This window comes from Rhinatrema bivittatum, chromosome 6, assembly GCF_901001135.1.
Source record: "Rhinatrema bivittatum chromosome 6, aRhiBiv1.1, whole genome shotgun sequence".
In the NCBI taxonomy this organism is placed as follows: Eukaryota; Metazoa; Chordata; class Amphibia; order Gymnophiona; family Rhinatrematidae; genus Rhinatrema; species Rhinatrema bivittatum.
The window spans coordinates 10566381-10593738 of record NC_042620.1 but is presented as its reverse complement, the minus strand read 5'-3'; the positions used below and the strand labels follow the sequence as shown (position 1 = coordinate 10593738).

Below are 27358 nucleotides of genomic sequence, written 5' to 3'. Positions count from 1 at the left end.
CCTAATACCATACTCATGACAAGGGTTTATTTTGCTTTTTTGTAGCGCATGTAAAAATAATATGCACGTTGTTGTGATATTTTTTTTTTTTTTTTTTTTTTTTAGTTTTAAATATTTTATTGCTCAATTTTGCATCAATACAAAATATGTAATATGTTGACATAGCATATTGTATGTAAATAACAGCATTTAACACCGATATGTGTACAGCAATAAAAACTTATGAAAACATCAAATATCAGTACTGTGTTGTGTATAAGGTCTCCGTATTAAACACCGGAATACTCAGTACCAAACTAGGGACCTAAATCCCTCCCCCCCCCCCCCCCCCCCCCCTACCACTAATAAGATATAGGTGATAAGATATAGGTGATATTGAACCGCCATCTAATAGATCCTAGGGTGTCCCAGAACAAGGAAAAGGGGACATGTAGCTAAACCTCCCGAGCGATTGGTGAAATTAAAGAAGCAGCAGATATCATAGTCGCTGGACAGTACCCACAACAGCATTTAAACGTTATCAAGACTTCCCAGCCCCTTCTTCCACTCACAGTATTTATGCCAAACACGCCTAAAAACGCCCACTGTGTGGCGGAGATGAGCCGTAATTTCTGCAAGCCTGTATATTTGTTCCACTTTGCTTTGAATCTCCCCTAGCGTGGGGACCAGCGGGGATTTCCATTTTCTGGCAATTTCTATTCTAGTCGCCGAAAATATATAATGAGCCATAGTATCAGGTTGATCCTTCCCCAGGGACAAGGGAAACCCCAGCAAGGTTTGTTGAGGCAGGAGGCAAATATGGACCCGATAAATCTTGGTCAACCAAGTTTCCAATTGAGACCACAAGGGGTGCAATGCTGCACAGTCCCACCACATATGGAAAAAACTACCGATGGCCGAACATCCCCTCCAACATTGTGGGGGAAATGAAGGGTACATGCGATGTAACCGCTCTGGAGAGTAATACCATCGCAACACCATCTTCCAAGCATTTTCAACAATATGGGATGCAATTAAACCTTTGCCTGTCTGTAAAAAGAGCGTCTCCCATGCCCCCTGCTCAAAGGTGCGATGTAAGTCGGCTTCCCAGGCTTTAACGTAAGTGGGTTTCTGGAAGGTTTCCCTGCCCAGAAATGCATATATATTCGAAAGTAATTTAGTTGTTTGAGTATTTAAGCACAAACGTTCAAAATCAGATTTCCCTTGCGCCAAATGTCCCTGCAAGTGGTGAGACTGAGCAAAATGACGTAGCTGGAGATATAAATATACATCAGAGGCCGCTAAATCAAATTTTTGCTGTAACTCCCGGAAGCTTAATAAATTCTGTGTGCCCCAGAGCTGCCCCCAATATTGAATTCCCTTCTTAGCCCATCCCTGAAAGGCCTGACTTTCGAAACCAGGAGTAAATAGGGTATTGGCATACAAATATGTGCTATGATGAAATTCCTGATGTCCCACCAACCCAGATTTTTTATCTTCCCATAGCTGTAAAGAGAGCAGCATGGAGGGTGGTAAAATATCTCGGGGCTGAAGAACCCAAGTCTTTTTAGGCTGCCAGAGCAGACTACACAACGGTACTGAAGCCAGTAATTGTTGACTAAATGTTATCCAGGGCTTCTGTAGGAAGCTCCTATGCCAATCCACCAGCGTCTTAAATCTAGCTGCCGTATAATATCTTTCTAAATTTGGTACACCCAAGCCACCCTGTGATTTATTTCTGTAAAGAACCTTACGGGCCACTCTAGGTCTGCGGCCCCCCCAAATGTAGAATAACAAGCGTTTTTGCCAAATAGTAAGGCTTCGCCTAGGTATGGCTAAGGGAAGCGTTTGAAACAAATATAAAAATTTGGGCAAAATCATCATTTTCACAGCTGCTATCCGCCCAAACCAAGAAATCCTGTATCGATTCCACTCTTCCAAATCTTTAGTGATCTGAGCCCATAATTTATCATAGTTGAGCGTGGTCATATCCTGGGAAGCACTGATATAGACCCCTAAATATTTAAAGCTAGTTGATGCCCATCGAAATCTAAATTTCCCCCTCAAAGACTGCTCCATATCAGCGGGAACATTTACATTAAGAATTTCTGATTTTTCCCAATTAATTCGAAATCCAGAAACCTTGCCAAAAGCCTGAAGAATTTGGGAAACTAGTGGAAGTGAGTGCTCCGGTTCAGTAACCAAAAGCAGAATATCGTCCGCGAAGAGTGATATCTTCGTGGAGAAGGCGCCTACCTGTACCCCAGAAATTCCTGGGTGCTGCCGAATGATATTGGCCAAAGGTTCTAGAAAAATAGCGAATAACAATGGTGACAGAGGGCAACCCTGTCGTGTGCCTCTCTGAACCTGAAAGGTGGGCGAATACCCCCCATTAACCTTTACGCACGCCAAGGGATTCTGGTAAAGTTGATGTAACCACTGCAAAAAGTTTGGCCCAAAATTCAAGCGGCGTAATAAAGTAAATAGATAGGGCCAATGAACTACATCAAAGGCTTTCTCGGCATCAACCGAGAGAGCCACGGCTGGTATCCTACGTTGTTTCACACACCAGATCATATCCAATATCTTATGCACATTATCACTAGCCTGCCGGCCCGGTATAAAGCCAGCCTGGTCTGGATGAATTATCTGGGACAAAAACCCATTTAGCCGGTTTGCTAATATCTTGGCAAGGATCTTTAAATCAATATTAATGAGAGATATCGGTCGATAAGACCCGCATACCGCGGGATCCCTGCCAGGTTTAGTCAAGATCGTTATACCGGCCGTATTCGCCGATGCTGAGAGTGACTGCCCGTCCTTCAAGGACTTGAAAAATTTAGCTAAGATAGGGGCAAGTTGTGGGGCAAACTGCTTATAGAACCGCCCCGTAAACCCATCCAGGCCAGGTGATTTGCCAGGTTTGAGGTTTTGAATAACCTTTTGAATCTCGAGTTCGGAAATATCCTTTTCCAGGATAGACCGCTGCGCAGGCTCTAAGGTAATCAGGTCTGTATTCTCCAGATATTCGTCTATGGCACTCTGTGGTATCTGACCATCAGCAGAGTACAATTCGGAATAAAATTGCTGAAAGCGCTGCCTGATCTCCATACCAGTGGTTAACATGGTACCCGCTTGACTTTTAATTTTAACAATGGTCGCCTGCTCCTGTCGGCGTTTTAATTTGCGAGCCAGTAGTTTCCCCGCTTTATTGTCGCCTTCAAAATATTTTTGTTGAGTCCGTTCAAGCTGAAACGCAATAGCAGCAGCATCTAGGGACGCTATGTGCGTGCGCACAGCCTCAAGGGACGCAAGAATATCCTTTCTCGTTGGGTCCCTTTTATGAGTATTCTCTACCGCCTGCAATCGTCGCACTAATCTCTCCCGTTCTGCTATTCTTTGCCGTTTAAGATAAGAAGCTCTAGCTATAAATTTCCCTCGTAAAACTGCTTTTAGGCATTCCCAAATTGTTCCAGCACTCATCTCCCCAGTATCATTAAATGCTAAATAATCTTGAATTTCTTGTTCTATGTGTGTAATAAAGTCCGGATCGTTGAGAAGAGAATCATTCAATTTCCAATAGTGTACCCCTCGGTCATAATCTTTAAGTTGTAAGGAAAACCAAATGGGGGCATGATCTGACCACACAATGGCCTCTATGTCTGCTTTCGTCACCCGGGGTAAGAGGCTTCTGCTACCCAAGAACATGTCAATCCTTGAATAGCTATTATGTGGGGTTGAGTAAAACGTATAGTTTCTGGATTTTGGAAATCGAGTGCGCCAAATATCCAAAAGGCCCATCTCGGCCATCAGACCCTTAAGGGCCCCGCGAGCCAGCTTGGGGTCCGCACTGTGTCCGGTAGAGGTGTCCTTGCCCGGGTCCAGGGTCAGATTAAAGTCCCCACCAATAATGAGAGTTCCTTCTATTTGAGAAGCCAAAGTGTGATTCAGGGATCTAAAAAAATCTGCCTTCTGGGTAGTAGGCCCATATACAGAGACTAAAGAGAAGATTTCTCCCCCCAATGAAAGCTTTACCAAGACCATGCGGCCGGATGGGTCTGTTATAAGATCCTTAAATTCAAAGTGAACATCTTTGTGTAGTAAAATTCCCACCCCCGAATACCTTGAGGAGGGAGTAGCAGCCGCCCAATATTGATGAGGGAATTTAGGATGTTTCATAAGGCCCAGATATCGTTTGCGGAGGTGGGTTTCCTGAATGAAAACCACCTCAGCCTTCATCCGGTCTAATTCCTTAAACAATAATTTACGCTTGCCTGGGCTATTCAGCCCTTTAGTGTTAAGAGAAAAAAAGTTCAGAGTAATCATGAGAGGACAGCCTCCCCCCTACCCTGCCACCTTCCTCCAGGGAACCCCCACCCAGGATCCATTTGCTTATAGAGAGCAACCTTATCACCTTCATTATCAGAAGCCGTTACCCCGATCCCCAACCCCCCACCCCCCCCCCTCCATCAAACCCAGAAGCACAAACCCTGTGCTCCAAATGAACATGGAGGAAATCGTCGTCACTCCTCATGGCACCTATACGGGCTGCGAATTGAACTTAAAGTAACCGCCTATTGTCCTACCAAGGAGCAGAACAAAGGTCCAGCATGCATTGCAACCAAACTCAGGCATTCCACAGTGTCTGCCGTAGGACCTCAGGGCCCCTAGACGGGCAGCGAATGAAACTTAAAAGAACCGCCTATGTCCCTGCAAACGAGCAGAACAAAGGTCCAGCAGGCATTGCAACCACACTCAGTTAGTCCACAGTGTCCGCCGTAGGATCGGTCAAAGAGGAATTCCTCTGTAGCCGTCTTCGCCCCTTGGACACGCGCTGCCAGCGAGGCTGTGAGTTGATTGTAGTCGCAATTTGGGTCAAAGTAGAACCAGCTCCTTTCGCCACGGGTGGTACTGCAATAATGATACCTGCCTCCTTCAGAATCGCGCTGGCCTCCAGAACTGTCTTGACTCTGTGTGTAGTACCCTGAATCATAAAGGACACTCCTCCAGGATAAAGCCAGCGGTACCGGATGTTAGCCTCCTGTAGCTTAGTAGTAACACAGCGAAATTCCTGACGCTTTTTTAAAGTGGCTGAGGACAAATCAGCAAAGATAGCAATATCCTGATCCTCCCAACGCCACATGCGCTTGCTTCGGGAAATAGTAAAAAGCTGCTCTTTTAAAGGAAAGGAGTGGAAACAAACCACTATGTCTCTAGGTCGATTGGCAAGTTTCGGTCCCAGCGCTCGATGCGCCCTATCCAGGAGAATATTAGGCATGGCGGTGTCCTTCAGGGTTTCATCACTTTCCCAGAGAAAAGCGGCTATTCTGTGCACCACATCAAAGCAGTCCCCATACTCCTCCGTTTCCGGGACCCCTCGTATCCGAAGATTATTTCTCCGGCTCCGGTTCTCCATATCTTCCACTTTTTCTGCTAAAGTCTGGCAGATCGCTTGCAAATTCTGGTGGCAGAGTTGCATCTGAGTCCAGCCCTCCCCCTGAGTATCTAGCCGGAGCTCAGCCTCATCCACCCTTCTGCCTAGCTCTGCATGGTCTTCTTTCATGTCAGCAATTAAAGTAGTGATTTCGGCTTTATAATTTTTAATGTCCTGCCTCAGTTCTATAAACCAACCTCTGATTTCATCTCGGAATGGTTCCGTAATTTCCGGAGTCGGCAGTGCAGGTGCCCCCTCTTCACCCTCCGAGAGCGTGAGCTCCGCCGCCATTTTAGAATTTTCGCCGCTGTTTTCGCCGGCTTCCCTGGTGTAGGAGAACTTTTTGAGATCGCTGATTTTGCGTTTGGTCGTCATTCCGTTTAAGGCAGAATCCCTTCGACTGCCAAACGCCCGCGTTGGAGGGAGAAAAAAATCAAAAAAATCGCGCGGTTGCAGCGATTTGGCCCGCAGTGCTCACGGAGCAGCAGAGTTAAGCTGCTCGCATGAGGGGTGACGTCACTTCCTCCGTTGTGATATTTTTATCTCAGAAAATGATACTTTGTAAAATTGGTTCTTCTAAATGCCAACGTTTTTATTGTGTGTGGTGAGGGCTGGGAAGGGGGCAGGGTACAAAGCTCTAAGGTTCACCCGGAGCGCCCGATACCCCTGCACTAGGCCACACACAGACCCCTATTATTCACCCATCCCCCACTTCTCCAGGGGCAAATGCTGGGGAAACCTGGGAGACAGGTGAAGGGTTCCTGGACATGTGGGGGGGTCGCCAGCTTCCTAGAAATGCTGAGTTATCACAGACGCTCGGCTCCTCCTCCTTCCGCAGCATCTCAAGTCCCCGAAAGGACCAGGCTACAAAGAGACCCCACCCCCTTTGCCCCATGCCGTGCCTTCAGATTCCCTTCAGCCGCCCCTAATCTAACTGGGAGGCGCATCAAGCCCCGGGAGGGCTCTAGCGAGCGTTAAACAGCGTAGATCGCACGATACACCTGATATTTTGCCTAAGCCTGTCCAGATTCCCTCCCCTATTACAAGGAGCTGCTTTGCACGGGATTTGCAGGCATGAATTTTGCAAATCCAGGCAAAGCAGCTCCTGAATAGGCAATCTGATGTTAAAAACATGTACATGGCCAACCTAGAGCGTTGTCAGGCAGGTAATAATTTAACACCTCCTCTTGAGGAAACTGTAATCTACCGTGGAAGCCTCGGACCCTAACGTGAGTCCTGAGGCTCCCGCATCAGATTTGAAAGGCCATACAAAACAAAAAAAAAATACCTGCGGAAAATCAAAAAAGGTGTGTGTGGGGGGGGGGGGGTGCTGTCAAAGCTGACCCCCTCCTCATTGAGGGTCCCCACTCAAGGTGGTCCCAGCACACCAAGTTAAAAATAGATCATAGCGTGACGACAGTAGGTCCCCCTTCCTCCCACCCCCCATGATGATAAAGTAATTGTTGAGGTATAGGGTCCCCGTAACCCTCCCCCTCCCCCCCAGGTGTTAGAAAACCTTGTTGGGGTCTAGTGGAGAACCCCCACTCTCCCACGCCCCCTAACCTCCAAAAACAAAAAGGAATCCAGCACTGGGGCCCAGGATGCCCCTGACCTGGCCTTGCCTCAGTCGCATGACGGGGACAAGATCCGGGTACCAGTGACTAGGGTAAGCTCAGACTGGGGCTAGGGGTCGCCTCGGGCCCCCAAGCTGGATCCTTTCTTGTTTTCAGAGGTTAGCGGGTGCAGATGCGGGAGAGGTTTGCTAACACTGGGGGGATCCTAGGGTGGAGGGGCAGGGTTGCTGGGACCATTATTTTATTATCAGGGGAGGAAGCGGGAGACCTGTCAGTACATTATAGAATTGAAAGATAGACCTTTATGGTTTTCTGACAAGCTTGGAGGGGCCACCATCGTGATCTATTTCTAACTTGGCATCGCGGGGCCACCTCGAGCTTTGACCCTTCCACCCCTTTTTTTTAGTTTTGAGCAGGCTTTTGTTTTTTTAGATACATGGCCCCTTAAGGTGATGGCGGTCCCGAGCTCTGGGGGCCGCCATCACGCCTAGAGGGCCAATGCTGTGTTGTTTTGTCCCGTGGGGTTTTGCCCAGAAGAAAACCAACATGACAATACAGCCGCGATGCTTTTTTGAGGGAGGGGCCTCTATCTCGGTGAAACTGCCCTGTCCTGTGGTAGTGTGACCCCTCCTGTGAAAACATCTTGGCTTACGGCATTTAGCTGTCATTTTGTACCTGAGTCTTCGGAGGGTAAAGTGACTTGCCCAAGGTCACAAGAAGATCGGTGGGATTTGAACCCGGGCTTGCAGCCTGCTACTCCTCCAGAGACATGCCTCTCATGCTGTACTGACTGTAACAGTTACTCTGTTTCATTTATTATTTTGTAAATTTTCCTTTCTTTTCTTACCGCTTTGTTTTAATCATTCTGGGCCTGATATTCAGACATAACTGGATAAGACTTATCTGCCTAACTCGCACAGGATATTCTGCGACATGGTTATTCCCAGAAAAGTTGCTAGTTAGCCAGATAAGTCTTATGTGGCTAACTTTAGACCTGTCTAACTTACCCTGTTAACTTAACCCGATAAGTGTGAATATTGGCATTTATCCGGCTAAGTTAACCAGATAAATAGCTCTTCCCTGATCTGCCCACATTCTGCCACTACTTATCTAGCTACCTCCTCAATCGGATAAGTACTTACCCAGCTAGGTGGTGACTGCTGATCACAGCTGCATATTCAGCTGCTGTCCTTTGTCAGATAAGTCACTACTTATCTGGCTACGTAGTGCTGAATCTTGGCCTTCCCGTGTATTACTTTGGCGATATATGGAAAGCCGTCATGCCAGTAAAGTTAACTGAATCTGAAATCTGCTATATACACATTATAGCCACACACACATGCACACACACGCTCAAATGCTTTATCCATATGCACATTACAGAAACACACATGCCCTAATACTCACACACATACACAGCACTTTCTTAAAAGGCAGTCTCCATAAGTCAAGTCCTTCTTCAGGCGTAAAATCCGAAAAACACTTCCTATCTGTAAATTCAGGGATCACAGCCCACTACCTAAACCCCCTAATTAGCAGATATCTGCTTCCTTATGGGAAAAAAAAGAACAAACCCAAAAGAAAATTCATTTCCCTTTGCTTTAAATAAACAAATTTCTGTGAACAGCAGAATCGCTTTTAAGTAGAAAAACCTGAAGTCTGCTGGGAAGCTTTCGAGATCTCACTGAGTGAGAACAAAGTGATTAGGGTTTAAATTCCACCGCTGCCAGCGCCACTGCCACTCATAATGACCTTAGGAAACCACGTAAGCTCCCACTGCTATAAATGCTGAAATAAAGTAAGAAGTGCCTATGAGGGCACTCCCAGCCCAGCTCATCTCACCTCACAGATCAGATCGAGGCTGTAAAACATGGAGTCCTCAGCAGCGAGGAGTGTCACCACACATTGTGCGCTCTCACCAGCGTGGACGATGCCTGACTGCGGGCTAACATCCAGCATCTGCAACAAAGAACAGCCCAGTATCTTCATATTCCTGCCAGAGAAGCAAGGTGTGCGTCACTTAGCATCCACTTCCTCTCTTAGAGACAGACCCACTGAACCCATGCGAAGTCCTTTCTTTTACACAGGAGACTTGCAAGCGCACAAAACCCATTCTTCCCTATCATCCTGCTACACCAGCCCAGACGAGCGGGTTAACTCCCCCTACTAGCAGACGGAGACAAAGGACACCCCTTTTTCTACAACATTTGTACTGGTCCTTGTGGTGCTGCAGTATTCTCTGTCTCCAGCAGATGGCAGGGCGTTCTGCTACTGCTACAGCAGGTTTCTATTCTGGCTGGGCCCGTATGGGCCGAGGTCCTGGTTCCTCACTTCAGCCAGCCCAGCCGTCAGTAAACTCCCAACCCCAGAGAGTGACAGAGTTTCAGGAGAATCCTCTGGTAAAACTATCTTATCACACACACACTTTTCTGCTCCTTTCCCTTCATTTTCAAGTTTTGTTAAAGTGTTGGTTAATAAAAAGTTAAACAGGGGAAGTTTCAGACAGGGCTGAAGTAAAGCTCAGGAACAGAGAGTAAGTCCCTGAATCTGCGAGGGTTGTGGTGGGGGGGAATGACCCTTCTCTCCTGCCTCTGCTCTCTTTCCCATGCAGTTCTCTCTGGCCATGGGAGATTGACTGTTGAGCATGGACAACACTGTGGGACATGTGGTATCCCCTGCAGGCCCCTGCCGCTCGAACACAAATGCATTTTCTCCAGAAGTCTTTTGTTTTCTGCACTAGACTTTATCTCCATGGGTCAGAGTCCTCTCACAGGCAACTGTTATTGTGCCACCTATTTCCTGAAAAGTTGTAATTTCTTAGAGGAAGGAGAATTAACTTTAGAGGATACCAATGATACGGGGATGGAATTTCTCAGGGAGCAACCTCCCTCAGAATGTGGGACTCTAAGCTGTTGGAAGCCCCTGGGTGGGATCCTATTCCGCAGGGAGTTCGTAAGACCTCTAAAGTTTTTCCCTGCATTGAAAAGTGGAGGCTCTGCTTCTGATGCAGTGGCAATCCCCTGAGACTGGTCTAAAGAGAAAGCTTTACCCTCTGCCACTGAACGCTATTCACGGTCTTTTTCGGATTCCAAGCGTTGACGCCTTAGTTTCAACAGTAACCAAGAAGGCAACTATCCTAGTAGAGGGTTCTGCTGCCCTCAAAGACCCTGGGGATAGGAAAGCTGAGGCGTTGTTGAAGCATGCCTTCACATCCACGGTGCTGATAGTGCAGATTGATATCTGTGGTGGTTACGTGGCTCAGGCACTGCTGTGGTGGGTGAAGCAACTCCCTTTCTGGAGTCAGGAGCTGCTTTTCTAGTGGATGCTATGTATGCATGTACTTATTTATTTATTTAAAAGTGCTTCTGTTAATGGCAACTTCTAAATGCTTACTGGTGAACCAGTTAATTCACACAGGCAGATTCACGATTACCACTGTGGAAATCCACACCTACACTGGCAAGGTGGCACCAGTAGGTGCACGAGATCGCCTTGGTGGAGAAGCTCATGTATCTGTTAAGATGAAATGTAAAATTCTGTGATGCAATCTTGTCAAGATATTGGTCATATTGAGGTTTGGCAAATCCCCGATTAAGTGTCCCTATACTACTATATATGGATATTAGTGTTACAAGATCTAGATGCTAACTTTCTCCCTCACATTCGAGCTGGCTAGCTACCAGGTCCGTCTCGCTGGGAATGAAGTGTCGCTTGTATTAATATTCCTTTTGTAAAGCAGATGTCTGTTGATTTATGGTACTTTGTGTGCTGATATTGCCTCTGTAAGTGTTGTAGGGAGGGTTAAATAAACAGTTTTAAAAAAAAGTGATTCTATGCTGCAAGTTCCATTATCTCTAATGTGGATTACAAATCAACACACATAAAATCACAGACAATACAATAAATTAAAATCTGAATCTTCCATCATAACAGGTTAAAACTTAATTAGATGAGCAAGATAAAAAGGCTTGCTTAAATTACATTGCCTAAAAAGACATTCTAAATACCTGAAGAACAGACTCAAAAACGTAATATCTCAGCTAACCTGTTCCACAAGCAAGGAGCAGCAACAGAGAAAGCTCAATTACATGAATCCTGCAGGCGAACCTCTTGAACTACTAGCTGATATTTATTGGCAGGTTGTAATGATTTTATTTATTTATTTTGCAGCTTTTATATACATAGTAATAATGGCAGAAAAAGGCAAAATAGTCCATCCAGTTTGCCCTTATGGTAGTAACTGCGCTCCATGCTAGTTACCTCTTTGCATTCTGTTAAGGGTAGTAACTGCCGCTCCGTGCAGGTTACCCCCATGTTTCTGTTAAGGATAGTAACTGCCGCTCCATGCAGGTTGCCCCCATGCCTTCTGTTAAGGGCAGTAACTGCCGCTCCATGCAGGTTACCCCCATGTTTCTGTTAAGGGCAGTAACTGCCGCTCCATGCAGGTTACCCCCATGCCTTCTGTTAAGGGTAGTAACTGCCGCTCCATGCAGGTTACCCCATGTTTCTGTTAAGGGCAGTAACTGCCGCTCCATGCAGGTTGCCCCCATGCCTTCTGTTAAGGGCAGTAACTGCCGCTCCATGCAGGTTACCCCCATGCTTTCTGTTAAGGGTAGTAACTGCCGCTCCATGCAGGTTACCCCCATGCTTTCTGTTAAGGGTAGTAACTGCTGCTCCATGTGGGTTTCCCCCAAGCCTTCTGTTAAAAGTATTAACCACCGCTCCATGCAGGTTATCCCCATGCTTTCTTTTAAGGGCAGTAACTGCCACTCCATGCAGGTTACCCCCATGCCTTCTGTTAAGGATAGTAACTGCCGCTCCATGCAGGTTACCCCCATGCCTTCTGTTAAGGATAGTAACTGCCGCTCCATGCAGGTTACCCCCATGCATTCTGTTAAGGGTAGTAACTGCCACTCTATGCAGATTACCCCCATGCATTTTGTTAAGGGTAGTAACTGCTGCCCTGTGCAGATTACCCCCATGTTTCTGTTAAGGATAATAACTGCCGCTCCATGCAGGTTACCCCCATGTTTCTGTTAAGGGTAGTAACTGCCGCTCCATGCAGGTTACCCCCATGCTTTCTGTTAAGGGTAGTAACTGCTGCTCCATGTGGGTTTCCCCCAAGCCTTCTGTTAAAAGTATTAACCACCGCTCCATGCAGGTTATCCCCATGCTTTCTTTTAAGGGCAGTAACTGCCGCTCCATGCAGGTTACCCCCATGCCTTCTGTTAAGGATAGTAACTGCCGCTCCATGCAGGTTACCCCCATGCCTTCTGTTAAGGATAGTAACTGCCGCTCCATGCAGGTTACCCCCATGCATTCTGTTAAGGGTAGTAACTGCCACTCTATGCAGATTACCCCCATGCATTTTGTTAAGGGTAGTAACTGCTGCCCTGTGCAGATTACCCCCATGTTTCTGTTAAGGATAATAACTGCCGCTCCATGCAGGTTACCCCCATGTTTCTGTTAAGGGCAGTAACTGCCGCTCCATGCAGGTTACCCCCATGCCTTCTGTTAAGGGCAGTAACTGCTGCTCCATGCAGGTTACCCCCATGCCTTCTGTTAAGGATAGTGTTATGACTGTCGGCCGCAGCCGTCCGTGGCTGACCCAACTCACATCATGTCATGCCTAGCTCTCCACTCCTGGTGAACTCACGGCTGTGGCCATCTGCTACCGCCACATTCCTCCTGGCTGTCCGTGCCCCACGTGGCAGCTGGGACGCTGCCGACCAACGTTCTGACTCCGGGCCTCCTTAGGCATTTGCGCGCGCCATCTGTCCTCCCTTTAAAGGCCCAATGGCGGGAACTCCAGGGTCATCCCTGGTTGATGACATCACAAGCCTGAGATATTTAAGCACCTCCTTTGGCCTACGCTAACCAACTTGGCAACAAGTTCCCTGAGCTCCTCTGGTACTTGTTCCTGTTCTCCGGACCTGCGGCTCCTGCCTTGGATCTCTGCTCTCTGTTTGTGGACTCTGGCACTGGGTACCCGCTCCTCGGGGGCCTGCTCTACGCTTCCATTCCTGGAAATCTGTCTCCGCGCTTCCCCGCTCCTCGGGGTAGCATCAGCGCTACTACTCCAGAGATCCTGTCTCCATGTTTTCCCGCCCCCTCGGGGTAGCCTCAGCATTACGCCAGAGATCCTGTCTCCACGCTTCCCCGCCCCCTCGGGGTAGCCTCAGCATTTCTACTCCAGAGATCCTGTCTCCACGCTTCCCCGCCCCCTCGGGGTAGCCTCAGCATTTCTACTCCAGAGACACTTTCTCCACGCTTCCCCGCCCCCTCGGGGTAGCCTCAGCATTTCTACTCCAGAGATCCTGTCTCCACGTTTCCCCGCCCCCTCGGGGTAGCCTCAGCATTTCTACTCCAGAGATCCTGTCTCCACGCTTCCCCACTCCCTGGGGCAGCCTCAGCATTATCACATCAGGGGTCTGTCTCTGCGCTCCCCGTTCCTCGGGGCCTGCCCTGCGCGCTTCTGCATTGGAGATCCTTCCTCTGGTACATCCTCTCTCCAGACCTGCCCAGCACTGCAATATCATTGAACGGACTCTCTCTGTCCCCACTCCTCGGGGCACCCCGCAGTACTGTTACAGTGCAGGCGCCTGCGATCATATGGCTGTGACGCAGGCAGTTTTTCTATACCTCCTCTCTCTTAGGCCACAGCCGTGGTCCTGTTGCCCTTGCTTCCAATCAACCTTGCCTCCCGACGGTGGGGACCTGTCGGGCCCAACCCCTCAGGTAGCGTCAACTCCCACCTCAGGCCAAGGGTCCATGAAACTACCCCATGTTTTTGTTAAAGGTAATAACTGCCGCTCTGTGGAGGTTACCCCCAAGCTTCATGTCAAGGGTAGTAATATTTACAATCAAAACTAAGCAGCTGCCAAACCCATAACAAAATTAAAGCTAGCAAAAATGTCACTGGGTGAGCCACCTCCTTGATAATTCAAGACAATTCTGCTTGATCGTGCTTTGCTTTTGGACTTCGCCATAGAAGCAATCCTACACTTTTCCCCTAATGTCTGTGTATCAGTACCCTGGACTGTAAAAGTCAGGGCCCAGTGTTGGCTGTTGTCTGAATCCAGTTCCTCTTTTACCCCTGCCATTGAAGCAGAGAGCAATGTTGCAACTGTGTCAAAATCATAAAAGTTAATTGGTCAAGGGTAGTAACTGCTGAAACCATTCAGATTACTCCCATGCATCCTTTTCTTCCATGTCCATGGTCTAGCCTTTAGGGATCCACGGTGTTTATCCCATGCTTTTTTAAATTTGTTTACTGTTTTTGTCCTCACCACCTCTTCCAGGCATCCACCATCCTCTCCATGAAGAAATATTTCCTGATGTTGGTTCCGAGACATCGTCCCCTGGAGTTTCATTTCGTGACCTTTGTTCTACTGTCTGCTTTCCAATGGAAAAGGTTGAAAGTTTGTGCTTCATTAAAACCTTTCAGGTAGAGGAGGTCACATGATGCGGTGAATGCAGGAGGGGGATCCTAAGACGGTGCTTCGGGTGCTATCCCTCCTTTTAACTCACAAGCCCTATTTCATTTTCAGGTCACTGATTTATTTGTGGATTCTTGGGATATATAGATAAATGTATGGTGCTCAGCAACATGACTTGGTCGTCTCGGCTGTAGAGAGCCGCTTTAACAAAACTGATGAGAACTTTGCAGAGCTGAAATCTTCACTTCAGGATGTGGGCAAATGGGTTACTGAAACTGAGAACAGAGTTTCTATCTTGGAAGACGGCAACACGGCTATTGTGATGCAGTTGCAGGAGGCGTGCAAATTAGTGGCTCAGCGGGCTGAGAAAATCGTTGACCTCGAGAACCACTCAAGGAGAAACAATTGGGTTTCCCAGAGGAGATCGCAGGCTCGGAAGTGGTTGCGGGGTTGGAGAAATGATTGCCGCAAGCATTTGCAGCTGAAGGGTTGGAGGGGAAGGGATTGTGGAATGCGCACACTGCATAGGGCCGAAACGGCCACACTGGACACTCCGAGGATTTTTATTGCTCGGTTGCTGAAATGGGCCACAAATTCCATATCCGAGAAGAGTGACCTCATGTACTAGAATGACAAAGTGCTACTGGTCCAGGGATTTTTCAGCGCAGGTGGCAGCACTGGCTTGCTCAGGGTTGGTTTGCAAGAATGACCAGTTCTCCTTATTGTTTCCAGCACGTCTGCGAGTGTGGCTAAACGGCAAGGTTTTCTAAGCAGACTGCCTGGCTGAGGCAGAAAAGATTTTGGGAACATTCGGGAGTCTTCCGCGGCTGATGGCTGAATGAGAAGGCATTTTCCTTTGATTCACCGATGCTCAGCACAAGACTATGGGGTTTGAGAGCCAGTTCTCTTTCCGTTCACAGGCTTAAGGGAAGGGGCAATCCATTGCAAATGTCATGGTTACTGTTTACGTTGTTTGGTTCTACAGCATATAATGTTGTTGATGGATATTTTCGCGGGTGACCTCAGGGCTCTTATAAGAGCTATAGAAAATCCTGCGGAAACCATTGGGGATAACTTGTTTCTTTTGCTCTAGCCATGATAAGCGACTTATGATGCCTCTTCTCTTCATTCACATCCTCTAGACTTTATGGATCCACAATATTTATCCCACGCCCCTTTGAAATCCTTCACAGTTTTGGTCTTCACCACTTTCTCCGGAAGGGTGTTCCAGGCATCCACCACCCTCTCCATGAAGAAATACTTCCTGACATTGGTTCTGAGTCTTCCTCCCTGGAGTTTTAAATCGTGACCCCTGGTTCTGCTGATTTTTTTGCAACGGAAAAGGTTTGACGTTGTCTTTGGATCATTAAAACCTTTCAAGTATCTGAAAGTCTGTATCATATCACCCCTACTCCTCCTTTCCTCCAGGGTGTACATATTTAGATTCTTCAATCTCTCCTCATAAGTCATTCAATGAAGACCCTCCACCTTTTTGGTCGCCCTTCTCTGGACTGCCTCCATCCTGTCTCTGTCCCTTCGGAGATACGGTCTCCAGAACTGAACACAGTACTCCAGGTGAGGCCTCACCAAGAACCTGTACAATGGGATAATCACTTCCCTTTTCTTACTCAATATTCCTCTCTCTATGCAGCCCAGCATTCTTCTGGCTTTAGCTATCGCCTTATCACATTGTTTCGCCGACTTCAGATCATTAGACACTATCACCCCAAGGTCTCTCTCCTGCCCCGTGCACATCAGCCCTTCTCCCCCCATCGAATACAGTTCTTCCGGATTTCCACATCCCATATGCATGACTCTGCACTTCTTGGCATTGAATCTCAGCTGCCATATCTTCCAGTTTCCTTAAATCCCATCTCATTCTCTCCACTCCTTCCGGCGTGTCCACTCTGTTGCAGATCTTAGTGTCATCCGCAAAAAGGCAAACCTTACCTTCTATCCTGTCCGCAATGTCGCTCACTAAGATATTGAACAGGACCGGTCCCAACACCGACCCTTGCGGCACTCCGCTCAACACCGCTCTCTCTTCAGAGTAAGTTCCATTTACCATCACACATTGTCTTCTGTCCGTCAATCAGTTTGCAATCCAGGTCACCACCTTGGCACTCACTCCTAAGCTTCTTATTTTGTTCACCAGTCTCCTGTGCGGAACCGTATCAAAAGCTTTGCTGAAGTCCAAGTAGATGACATCGAGCGCTCTTCCTTGATCCAATTCCTTGGTTACCCAGTCAAAAAATTCTATCAGATTAGTCTGACAGGATCTTCCCCTGGTGAATCCATGCTGCCTCTGGTCCAGCAATTCTTCCGACTGTAGATAGCTCACCATTCCTTCTTTTAACAGCGACTCCATTACTTTTCCCACCACCGAGGTGAGGCTAACCGGTCTGTAATTACCAGCCTCTTCTCTGTTTCCGCTCTTGTGAAGCGGGATCACCACCGCTCTTCTCCAGTCATTCGGCACCACTCCCGTTTCTAGGGATCTTTTGAACAGATCACACAGCGGACCCGCCAGCGCATCTCTGAGCTCCCTCAGTATCCTGGGATGAACCTCATCAGGCCCCATGGCTTTGTCTACTTTCAGTTTCCTCAGCTCCTCCCATACATTCTCTACTGTAAATGGAGTTACATCTACTCCATTCCCCTCTAGTTTGTTAACTAGCAATGGTCCTTCTCCAGGTTCTTCTTTAGTGAACACAGAACTGAAGTATTTGTTTAATATTTCTGCCATTTCTTCGTCTCTCTCCACACATTGATCCTTTTCACTTTTCAGTTTCACTATACCACTTTGAACTTTTCTCTTTTCACTGATGTATCTGAAAAATGTTTTGTCACCTCTCTTAATCTCTTTGGCAATCCTTTCTTCCGCTTGACTTTTTGCCGTCTTGATTACTTTGTCTCCCTAACCCCTAACCCCAGGGTAGGCAAAACCCTCTCGGAGTCCACTCCCAAGGGGATTGGCAGAGGAGGAGGCAGGGAAGATACCTCAGCCTCTCTGGTAGTAGTCACCGTCACAACCTCAGACTGTAAAGCGTTGGCCTCTGAGGTCCCTGCAGGAACAAAGCCCCCTGAAGAAACATCCCCCTGGGCCTCCATACACTTTTGACACACAATGAGGGACCTCCTGGGACTAAGAACCCTCATATGGCATGCTGAGCAGACGTGGAGCTTCTTCCCATGCTACTTCCCCAAGGCCATGTTATATTCTTTCACCTTCCTCTAAAAACTGAGCAAATATGTCCTACCACGTGCCTTAGCAGTTCCTGCCAATCAAAATGGCACTTACCGCATGCGGCTTTGCCGCTGAAGATTTGCCTGTTCTAAAATTAGCCACACAGCCCTACTGAATCGCGTGACTGTGATCACAGCTGTCTGCTGCCCGGCCTGCAAACGATCCCAGCACTGCTCGATGCGCACACTTTTTTTTTCAATAAACTTTCCATAGACAAAACTGGCAAAATAAGAAAGGCAGGTAGAGAGTAGAGGGAAGAAGGCGGGACCAGACAAAGAAGAGTACTATGCAGCAGGGCGGAGCCCAAGGCCTCTTTACCTTCCTGGATCTCTTCTGCAGCCTTCACCTCACGCCTGTTCTTTTTTATTTTTGCTTGTCTCCTGAGATTGGCTCTCAGACACTCAACTGAAAGAGGGAGCTACTGTTTTCACCACAGGAGGTCAAACTGTTCAATCGAGGCAGGCCAAGATCCACAAGCACGGATGCATATCCACCACCTGATCAGAGACAGCGAAAAACTGGCTGGCTGGTGCCCGAGCACAGCTGTATGAGGGTTCTCTGTCTCCACCTGCTGGTTGGAGCGCACAACCCACTGGTGTGGACTGGCTTGCCTGGATGAAGAGGAAGTGTTAGCTACACAAGGTAGCACCTTCTTCTGAGTATTTATCATCTGTGTTCCAGATATAAAAGATGGCCTTGCTCTCTGGGCACTTACCTTTTGGATACTGGGGGAACTTGCAATCCAACTAAAATAGATGGCCTCATTTTCAGAGGTATTGTTCAGGAAAAGGAGCCGGGTGGATCTAGAAAATACTGGAATGTTCCCAAAGTGAAGTTTTTGTTTCGATAGGGCAGCTGCCTGAAGAGAAATGTGACAGAGGTAAGTCAGGTTTTTCTGAACACAGAACTGGGAGAGGTTCTTATATCATGGCTGTATCAACCTTTTGTATTTCAGTCCACATCAGGTCAAAATTGTAAGGAAAAGCTAGTCACACAAAACATGTCTAGCATGGAATGAAGGACCCTAGTGAAGTGTCTTGGGGGGGTCTACTAATAATAATCAGTACCTAAGTTTGGCCCTCCCAGCTTCTAAGCATCAACATGACCACCAGTGCAATCTGAACAGAGATGTGTGGAAACTTGATGTTTCTAGGTTGTGATTACAAACCCATGACATTTCTGGGTCATGATCACAAATCCAACTAATCAGGGCTGTGTCAGGTCAGGTGAACCATCTACAGGCACAAAAGCCGTACTGGAGTAGAACAAGTTTGTATTCGCTCAACATAATTATCAGGCAGACATATCTTGCATTTGAAAGCAGTAGAACAATGAATTGTAATAACATTGTTGGTCCCCCGACACGGCCGTGTTTTGCACTGGCTGCATCGGGAGGGACAGAACAGGAGACCAAAAAGATCTTCAACAATATAGGATCAGACAGATCTTCGTGTGAGTGGTCAGGAATACAAAGTTTTAAAAAACTGCCATATGGACGGTCAGGGATACAAATTTACAAGTATCTTTACAACCAAGTTTCTAACCAACGAGACAGTCTATCCTTTATCCATGACCCCAACCATGTATCCACAAGAGGAGCTTATGATAAACTTCCAGAATTGATTTTTTTTGGGGCCCATACTCTAATTTTGCATCCAGTATATATGTCGTAATTTTCTAGAAGAAAAAGGAGCACCTTGGCTTCTAATATATTCTAACCATTAGGAATGGCCTAGTGGTTAGAGCAATGGTCTGAAAACAAGAGAAACGAGAGCACAAATCCCACATCTCCCACTGACACCCACTGTGACCTTGGACAAGTCACTTTATCTCTTGGTGCATCTGTGAATTCTTTGGGGCAGGGACATTGCATCTGAATACTAATAATGCTATAAGCTGCCTTGAGCATTATTTGAAAAGATGGGCTAAAAGGAGAAAGTGATGTTACATATCTGCAACAGCAGAGGGTGCACAGGCTTATATACCAGCACCCTCCGAAGCTTTGCCTGACTCCATCTGCTGGACGGGGGACATAACCCACCGTCTGGACTGATCCTGGTACGTACAGGGAACTATCATTACTTCTACTTAATACTTCTATAGCGCTATTTGACATATGCAGCACTGTTCAAAAACATATAAGAGACAGTAGAGCTTTCAATCTAATGAATATAAGGGGCAAAAAAGACTTTAGGAAGTTCATTTATTAAAACAAAGGTTAAAACTTAATGAGGCTGTAAGTGGGACAATCAGGAGTTAAGATTTAAAAGTTCTCTAATGGATAGTAGGATGTCAGTCCTCACATGTGGGTTACATTATCTGATGGAGCCCGGCACAGAACTTTGATTTCAAAGCTTCTAGAAGCTTCGAGCATGTTCTACTGAGCATGTACAGACCTAGCCACCTCCTTGCCTTCCTGGCAGGACCCCTCAGTCCATGATAAAGCTAAGACTTGGAGAAACCAACTACAAGGAAAGACGGGAGGATTTTGTAAGGACTGACATCCTGCTGTCCATCGGAAAAAGCGAAGTTGCTTATATGTAACAGGTGTTCTCCATACACAGCAAGATGGGTGACATCATCTGATGCCATAAGGGGATTAGCGCATCCAACGCACCGGGAATATAATAGCACTCATCCCATGCAAATGCATGTGAATGAGGCTATTAGCTATTCACTCCGAATGCAAAAAAATAATATGCGTCCAATATGCAGGTTTTTGCGCTCAAAAATTAATGCCTGGCTGGAGCAGGTGTCATTTCTGAGCACCCCAAAAAGTTGTACAAAAAGCAAAAAAAAGAAAATTGGGTTCTTACCTTCTGCTAATTATCGTTCCTGTAGTACCACGGATCAGTCCAGACTCCTGGGTTTGGCCCCCCCTCTAGCAGATGGAGAAAGAAGTTTACAAACAAAAACTCTGCCTATATCTAGGCTGGTGCCACCTACAGTCCGGCAGTATTACTTAATGTCAGAGCAGGAAAATCACAAATCAAACTGGCTAACGAACCTTCTAACCAGGACCAACAACACCAGTCCAACAGAATCCTCATTACCGGTTCTCAACGCCCAACTGGGAAAACGAACCCAAGATACCGATAACAGACAGAAAAAGGAGCAAAATATCAAACAGACAGCAGCACGTATACTATGGCCTCTCCCGATAGTAGCACTTATCCGGGTGGGACTCTGGACTGATCGGTGGTACTACAGGAACGAAAATTATCAAAGGTAATAACCTAATTTTCTTTTCCCTGTACGTACCCGGATCAGTCCAGACTCCTGGGATGTACCCAAGCGCACTTCACCTGGGATGGGATCCGGAGAGGCCCTCTCTAAGCACACCTTCTCCAAACCCTCCTGCACCGGGAGCCTTGACATCCAAACAGTAGTGCCAGGAAAAAGTATGCAAAGATTTCCATGTGGCCGCCCTGCAAATCTCTTCCACCGAGATATGTTGACATTCCGCCCAAGAAGTGGCCTGAGAGCGAGTAGAATGGGCACGCAGCCCCAAGGGCAGGGATCGACCCTGCAACATATACGCCGAATTGATGGCCTCTTTCAACCATCGCGCAATGGTAGTCTTGGACGCCGCATTGCCCCTTCGAGGACTACTCAACAGTACGAACAGATGATCGGAAACCCGAAACGCATTAGTTACCTCCAGATAACGTAACAGGACGCGCCGCACATCCAATTTACGGAGGTCCTTAGCCAAAGTATCCGAATCATCGAGTTGCAAGAACGACGGTAACTCAACCGACTGGTTGACATGGAAAGAAGAAACCACCTTGGGTAAGAAGGATGGAACAGTACGCAAGGATACCCCTGATTCCGATATCCTCAAAAAGGGTTCCCTGCACAACAATGCTTGAAGCTCGGAAATCCGACGCGCCGAAACAATGGCCACTAAGAACACTACCTTCAGTGTCAAATCCTTCAAGGTGGTTTTGCGAATAGGCTCGAACGGAGCGCCACACAAGGCCCGAAGAACAAGATTCAAATTTCAGGACGGACAAGGCTGACGAATCGAAGGCCGCAGATGTTCCGCCCCTTGCAGGAAATGCGCTACATCAGGATGAGCCGCCACTGGTTTCCCCTGAATCAAACCACGTAAGGTACCCAGCGCCGCCACCTGAACCCACAAGGAACTACATGAAAGACCCTTAGACAAACCGTCCTGCAGGAACAGAAGGATATCCGGCATGGTCACTCGCGTAGGAACCACGTCCCGGTCTAGACACCACGATTCAAACAAGTTCCAGACCCTAACATAAGATAAGGAAGTAGACGTCTTCCGGGAGCGTAATAGAGTAGCGACCACCGGTTCCGCGTAGCCCTTAGATCTCAGCCTTTGCCTCTCAAAAGCCAGGCCGCTAGACAAAAGCGATCGACCTGGTCAAAACACACGGGTCCTTGGTGCAGAAGGTCCGGAACATACGGGAAACGGAGAGGCTCCTCTACCATCAGGTTCAGGAGGTCTGTGAACCACGGGCGCCGTGGCCACTCGGGCGCCACCAGAACAACATCCGCCGAGAGTACCTCGATCTGCCGCAACACCTTTCCTATGAGTGGCCACGGAGGAAACACAGAGTAGTACGTCCGTCGGCCATGGAAGAGCCAGAGCATCTACTCCCTCTGCTGCCGTCTCCCGCCTTCGAGCAAAAAACCGAGGCGCTTTCGCCTTGCGGAAGGTTGCCATCAAATCGTTCGCAGGTGTGCCCCACCGAGCACAAATGAGCCGGAAGGCATCCTCAGCTAGCTCCCACTCTCCTGGATCCAGCCAATTTCGGCTCAAGAAATCGGCCTGAACATTGTCTACCCCGGCTATGTGGGAGGCTGCGAGACAACTGAGATGACGCTCCACCCAGGCGAACATGAGACGAGCTTCGGACGCTACAGCCTGACTCTTCTTGGTTCCCCCTTGTCGGTTGATGTACGCCATCATGGTCGCGTTGTCGGACAACACTCTGACTGCCCTGCCGCGAATGAGTGGTAGGAACTCCAGAAGAGCCAGCCGAACCGCTCTGGTTTCCAGACGATTTATGGACCACGACGCTTCCTGAGGTGACCACTGCCCCTGTATTGAACGCCGTAAGCACACTGCTCCCCAGCCGAGCAGACTGGCATCCGTGGTAATGACCGTCCAAGACGGGATCTCTAAAGGAACCCCGCGACTCAAGTTGGCCGGATACAACCACCAATCCTGGCTGCCAGAGTCAGGGGCAAGGGCAGATGAAATTCTTCCAAGACCGGGTTCCATCGGGAGAGCAACGCTGACTGTAAGGGCCGCATATGAGCGAACGCCCAAGGTACCAATTCCAATGTTAACGTCATGGACCCAACACCTGCAAATAGTCCCAGACAATGGGCACCTGCTTGGATAACAATCTGCGAACGCGAGCTTGCAATGTGAACATTCGGTCTTGTGTAAGAGAAGCCGTTCCCTGACGCGTGTCGAACAATGCTCCCAAAAACTCCAGGGACTGCGACGGCGTCAACTGACTCTTGGAGACATTGACTATCCAACAGAGCTTGTCCAACAATTGGAGAACCCACTGGATCGCTGCTCGGCAGAGCGTCTCCGACTTGGCATGGATTAGCCAATCGTCCAAATACGGGTGCACCAACAAACCTTCCCTCCGAAGGTGCGCTGCCACTACCACCATAATCTTGGTGAACGTTCGAGGCGCTGTGGCCAGACCAAATGGGAGCGCCTGGAATTGAAAATGCTGCCCCAGCATTGCAAACCGAAGGAACTGTTGATGCTCTGCCCGAATGCCGATGTGGAGATATGCCTCCGTGAGGTCCAGGGAGGCCAGAAACTCCCCCGGACGCACGGACGTGATCACCGACTGTAAAGTTTCCATTCGAAACCGAGGAACCCGCAGACATTTGTTGACCCCCTTCAGGTCCAGGATGGGCCGAAACGTTCCTTCCTTCTTTGGTACTACGAAGTAAAAGGAATACCGGCCCCTGCGAAGTTCGTTGACCGGAACGGGAATGATCGCGCCGAGCTCCCTGAGATGATCTAGTGTGGCCCGTATCGCCCGTCGCTTCGCTGAGAACCCGCAAGGGGATACCAGGAAAAACGGAAACGGCCGGTGTAAAAAATCTAACTCGTAACCATGTCTTATCACATCTAGGACCCACTGGTCCGACATGATCCTGGTCCATTCCTCGTAAAAACGGCTGACGCCCCCCAATTCTGGGAATGGACCGGCCGCCCATCATTGTGCAGGTTTGCCCCCTTGCACAGTCTGTCCGGCGCCCGAATGACTGAAACGGCGCCCGCGAAAGGACTGCGAATAAGATTGTTGACGCTGTGCACTGTGACGAAAAGAAGAAACGGATCCCCGGGAGCCTCGAGGCCGGCGACTACCGCGAAAACGCGACCTGGAAGGGCCAGCCCCCCGAGACCACGGCCTGTCCTCCGGTAAACGGTGAACCTTATTCTCCCCCAGGGATTCAATCAAATCTTCCAATTTTTACTAAACAACAGTCTCCCCTTGAAGGGCAAGGAACGCAGCCGTGCTTTAGAAGTCACATCCGCCAACCAATGTTGTAACCACAACAGCCTCTGCACGGCCACCGCCGAAACCATCATCCTGGCCGAAGTGCGAAGAAGATCATAGAAGGCATCCGCACTATAAGCGATCACCGCCTCCAAGCGACTCGCTTGGCATGCTTCTTCCGGCGACAGAGACTCATTGGCCAAGAGCTGCTGTGCCCAGCGGAGACCTGCCCGAAGGGGCCACTACGATGACAGGACCCAGATGGTGCTCTATCTTCCGGATGAACTTGCCCCCCAGAGCCTATGGGGGGGATACGTAGAGGAGGCCATGGGAGCACTAGAGCATCCACTCCTTCTGCCCCCCGCTCCCGACAGCGGCTGAAGGATCTGACTGCTGTAGCGTTGAGGGACGTAGTCAAACCCAAGCGAGGCTGCCCCCAGCGATGAACGATGCGTTGCCGTACCTCTTCGGGGGGAACCCACTCCCCAGGATCCAGTCGCTGACGGGTCAGGTAATCTGCCTGCACGGTGTACACGCCCGCGATGTGGGGAGGGCGCCAGGAGCGCCAGGCGCTGCTCCGCCCATATCCTCAGACGGGCCGTCTCATGTCAACTCCTTGCGCCGCCTTGCCGGTTGATAGATATGACAGTGGTCGCGTTGTCCGAGAGGATGCGTACCGCTCGATTCCGCACCAGCGGAAAGAAGTGGATGATGGTCAAGCTGTGCCCGCAAACTTCCCCCATCCGGACAGACTGGCACCCAATCCGGGAACTCGAGCGAAAGACCGTATGCCAGATGCCGCGGATCCAGCCACCAGTGCAAGCCATCCTTGACCTGCTAGGAGAGAGGTGGAACGAATTGGCAGGCCTGTGAGACCGGCTTCCAGCGGGATAGCAGGGCCGCCTGAAACAGCCGTAGGTAAGCAGAAACCCAAGGAACGAGGTCGACCGTGAACGCCATAGATCCTAGGGTCTGTAGATAGCCCCAAGCCGTGGGCGCTGGCAGCATAATAAAACATTGTATGTATTCCCGAAAGGCCTGAGCTGTGTCCGGGCGCAGTAAGACCTTGCCCCTAAGAGTATCGAACTGTGCTCCCAAAAAGTCCAAGGACTGAGAGAGTGTGAGGGAACTCTTGGTGAAGTGCACTACCCAGCCCAAGGATGGGAGGAGCTGTACGACCTTGGAGACTATCGCCTGTCCCTGCGCGAAGGACTTCGCCCGAATGAGTCAGTCATCCAGGTAGGGACGGAGGAAGATCACCTCTCGTCTCAGAGACGTCACCACCACCGCCATGATCTTTGTGAAAAGCTGTGGGGCGGCCGCCAGACTGAAAGGAAGAGCCCGGACCCGAAGGGGTTGATCTAGGATCTTGAAGCGAAAGAACCCCAAAATTCCCCCTGTTGTACCGCCGCGATGATGAAGCGCAGGGTTTCCGCATGGAAATGGAGCACCCTGAGGGACTTGTTCACCTCCTTGCGATCCAGGATTGGACGGCAAGACCCGTCCTTCTTGGGTACGATGAAGTAGATGGAATAATGGCCCGAGCCCACCTCACCTGAGGGGACAGGCTGATTGGCCCCAGCATCTGGAGGCGGTCTAGGGGCTGTCGTACCGCTAGCCTCTTGTGAGACGAACCGCAAGGAGAGAAGAGAAACCGATCCTTTGGCAGGCGGGCAAACTCTAATGCGTAGCCGTTCCTTAAAATGGCGAGGACCTGCTGGCCTGAGGTAATGTGCACCCACTCCTCGTAGAAGAGGGAGATGCGACCCCCGATCCAAGGGAGAGAGGAGTGAGTGAGCCTGACATTATTGAGAGGATTTGTTGAGGGTCCCCTGACCCGTCCCCTCCCGGGCGTGCCTGCAATCTCTAAAGGAACGGGGCCAGGACTGGGATCTGAAAGAAGACGCCCTCGGTCCCGCCGGTCAGTACCCCCGGTAATGACTCTGAGCTCGGTGTCGCGACCTGGAGGGATTGAGGGCACTGGAAGTCCTCCGACGATCCTCAGGCAACCGGTGGACCGTACTCCCTTCCAGAGACTTGATGATGTGATCGAGGTCTTCCCCAACGCGGAACTTGCCTTTGCAAGGAAGCAAGCCCATGCTGGTCTCGGCGGAGGAACCTGCCGACCAGTGGCAGAGTCACAAAAGATGTTCCGCTGCCACCGCCGAGTCCATAGATCTACGCAAGACTCAGAACAACGCATATCGGGCGTCCGCCCCGTATACTATGGCCGCCAGTCTGGCGGTCGGCCGGAGTCGCCTCCTCAGGTGGCAGGGATTGAGATGTGAGCGGCTGTTGAACCCCACGGGGGCTCGCCTTCTGGGTGAGGGAGCTGCAGGCAGTCGCATGCAATCCATGTGCCGAGACTTCAAGACTCTCTTGAGGCAGATTTCTAGCTCCCTGTCCTGGAGTTCCTGAAGGGCCATGCCACCCATCCTTTTGGTAAATGCTGGCATCGCCGAATCCACTTTTGGCCCCTTGAGCAAGGCCAGGAAGTCCTCCGGGAGAGGATGGAGCTTCACCATAGCTCGTCCGACCTTTAGGAAGGATTCGGGAGAGTCCCACTCCCTAGTCAATAGTTGTAGAAACGTAGAATGAGCGTGAAAGGTCCGAGACTGGGGGAGCAACCCCGCCAGGACCGGGTCCCCCCGTCTAGCAGACGATGCCCCACTGGAGCAGAGGGTCCCAGCGGGTCGGGAGAGGGATGAAGATCCAACTTCTGCAGGACCTGGAGATTCTCAAGTTCATCTCTCCCGAAGATGTGGAGCACCTGCGGGTCGCCTCTCTCTAGCTGTGGCTCAGCTAGGGGATCATCCGGCTGATCCAGGGGGGGATCTCCCCCCTGGTCCGGGTATACGCCCACTCCTCCCCATGTGGAAGGGGCAAAGTGGACCCTGGGGCCCCCATGTGTAGTCCCTGAGACACTGCCTGATGTGCTCTGGTCCCCCAGCGTAAGATCCATGAGGCGGGGGGTCTTGGCGGAAGGGGGCTCCTGGGAAGGTGTCCTGGGGCTTCCCAACGCTGGAGGTATGCATTGTGCATAAGCACAATGAAGTCCGGTGAAAATATTGGAAGGTCCGGGGGAGGGGCGGGCAGGGGGTCCTCTGGAAGGGCCCTGGCATCGAGGCTGGCCACCTGCATTAAAATCGGAGGGGAACTGTTGAAGAAAACCT

General features: G+C 49.4%; 1 protein-coding gene across 3 annotated transcripts in view; it reads right to left on the bottom strand.

Annotated features, from left to right (window-relative positions):
- Window positions 1-27358, bottom strand: part of CFAP65 (cilia and flagella associated protein 65) — a 401443-nt gene that overhangs the window by 76900 nt on the left and 297185 nt on the right. For 2 of the 3 annotated variants that reach the window (XM_029605027.1, XM_029605028.1), the window contains exons 25-26: window positions 18389-18532; window positions 8830-8946 (exon numbers count right to left, since the gene is read on the bottom strand). In XM_029605027.1, coding sequence (XP_029460887.1) covers window positions 8830-8946; window positions 18389-18532 — 261 coding nt within the window. The remainder of the gene's footprint in view (window positions 1-8829; window positions 8947-18388; window positions 18533-27358) is intronic. The other variant, XM_029605029.1, reaches the window with a different exon arrangement.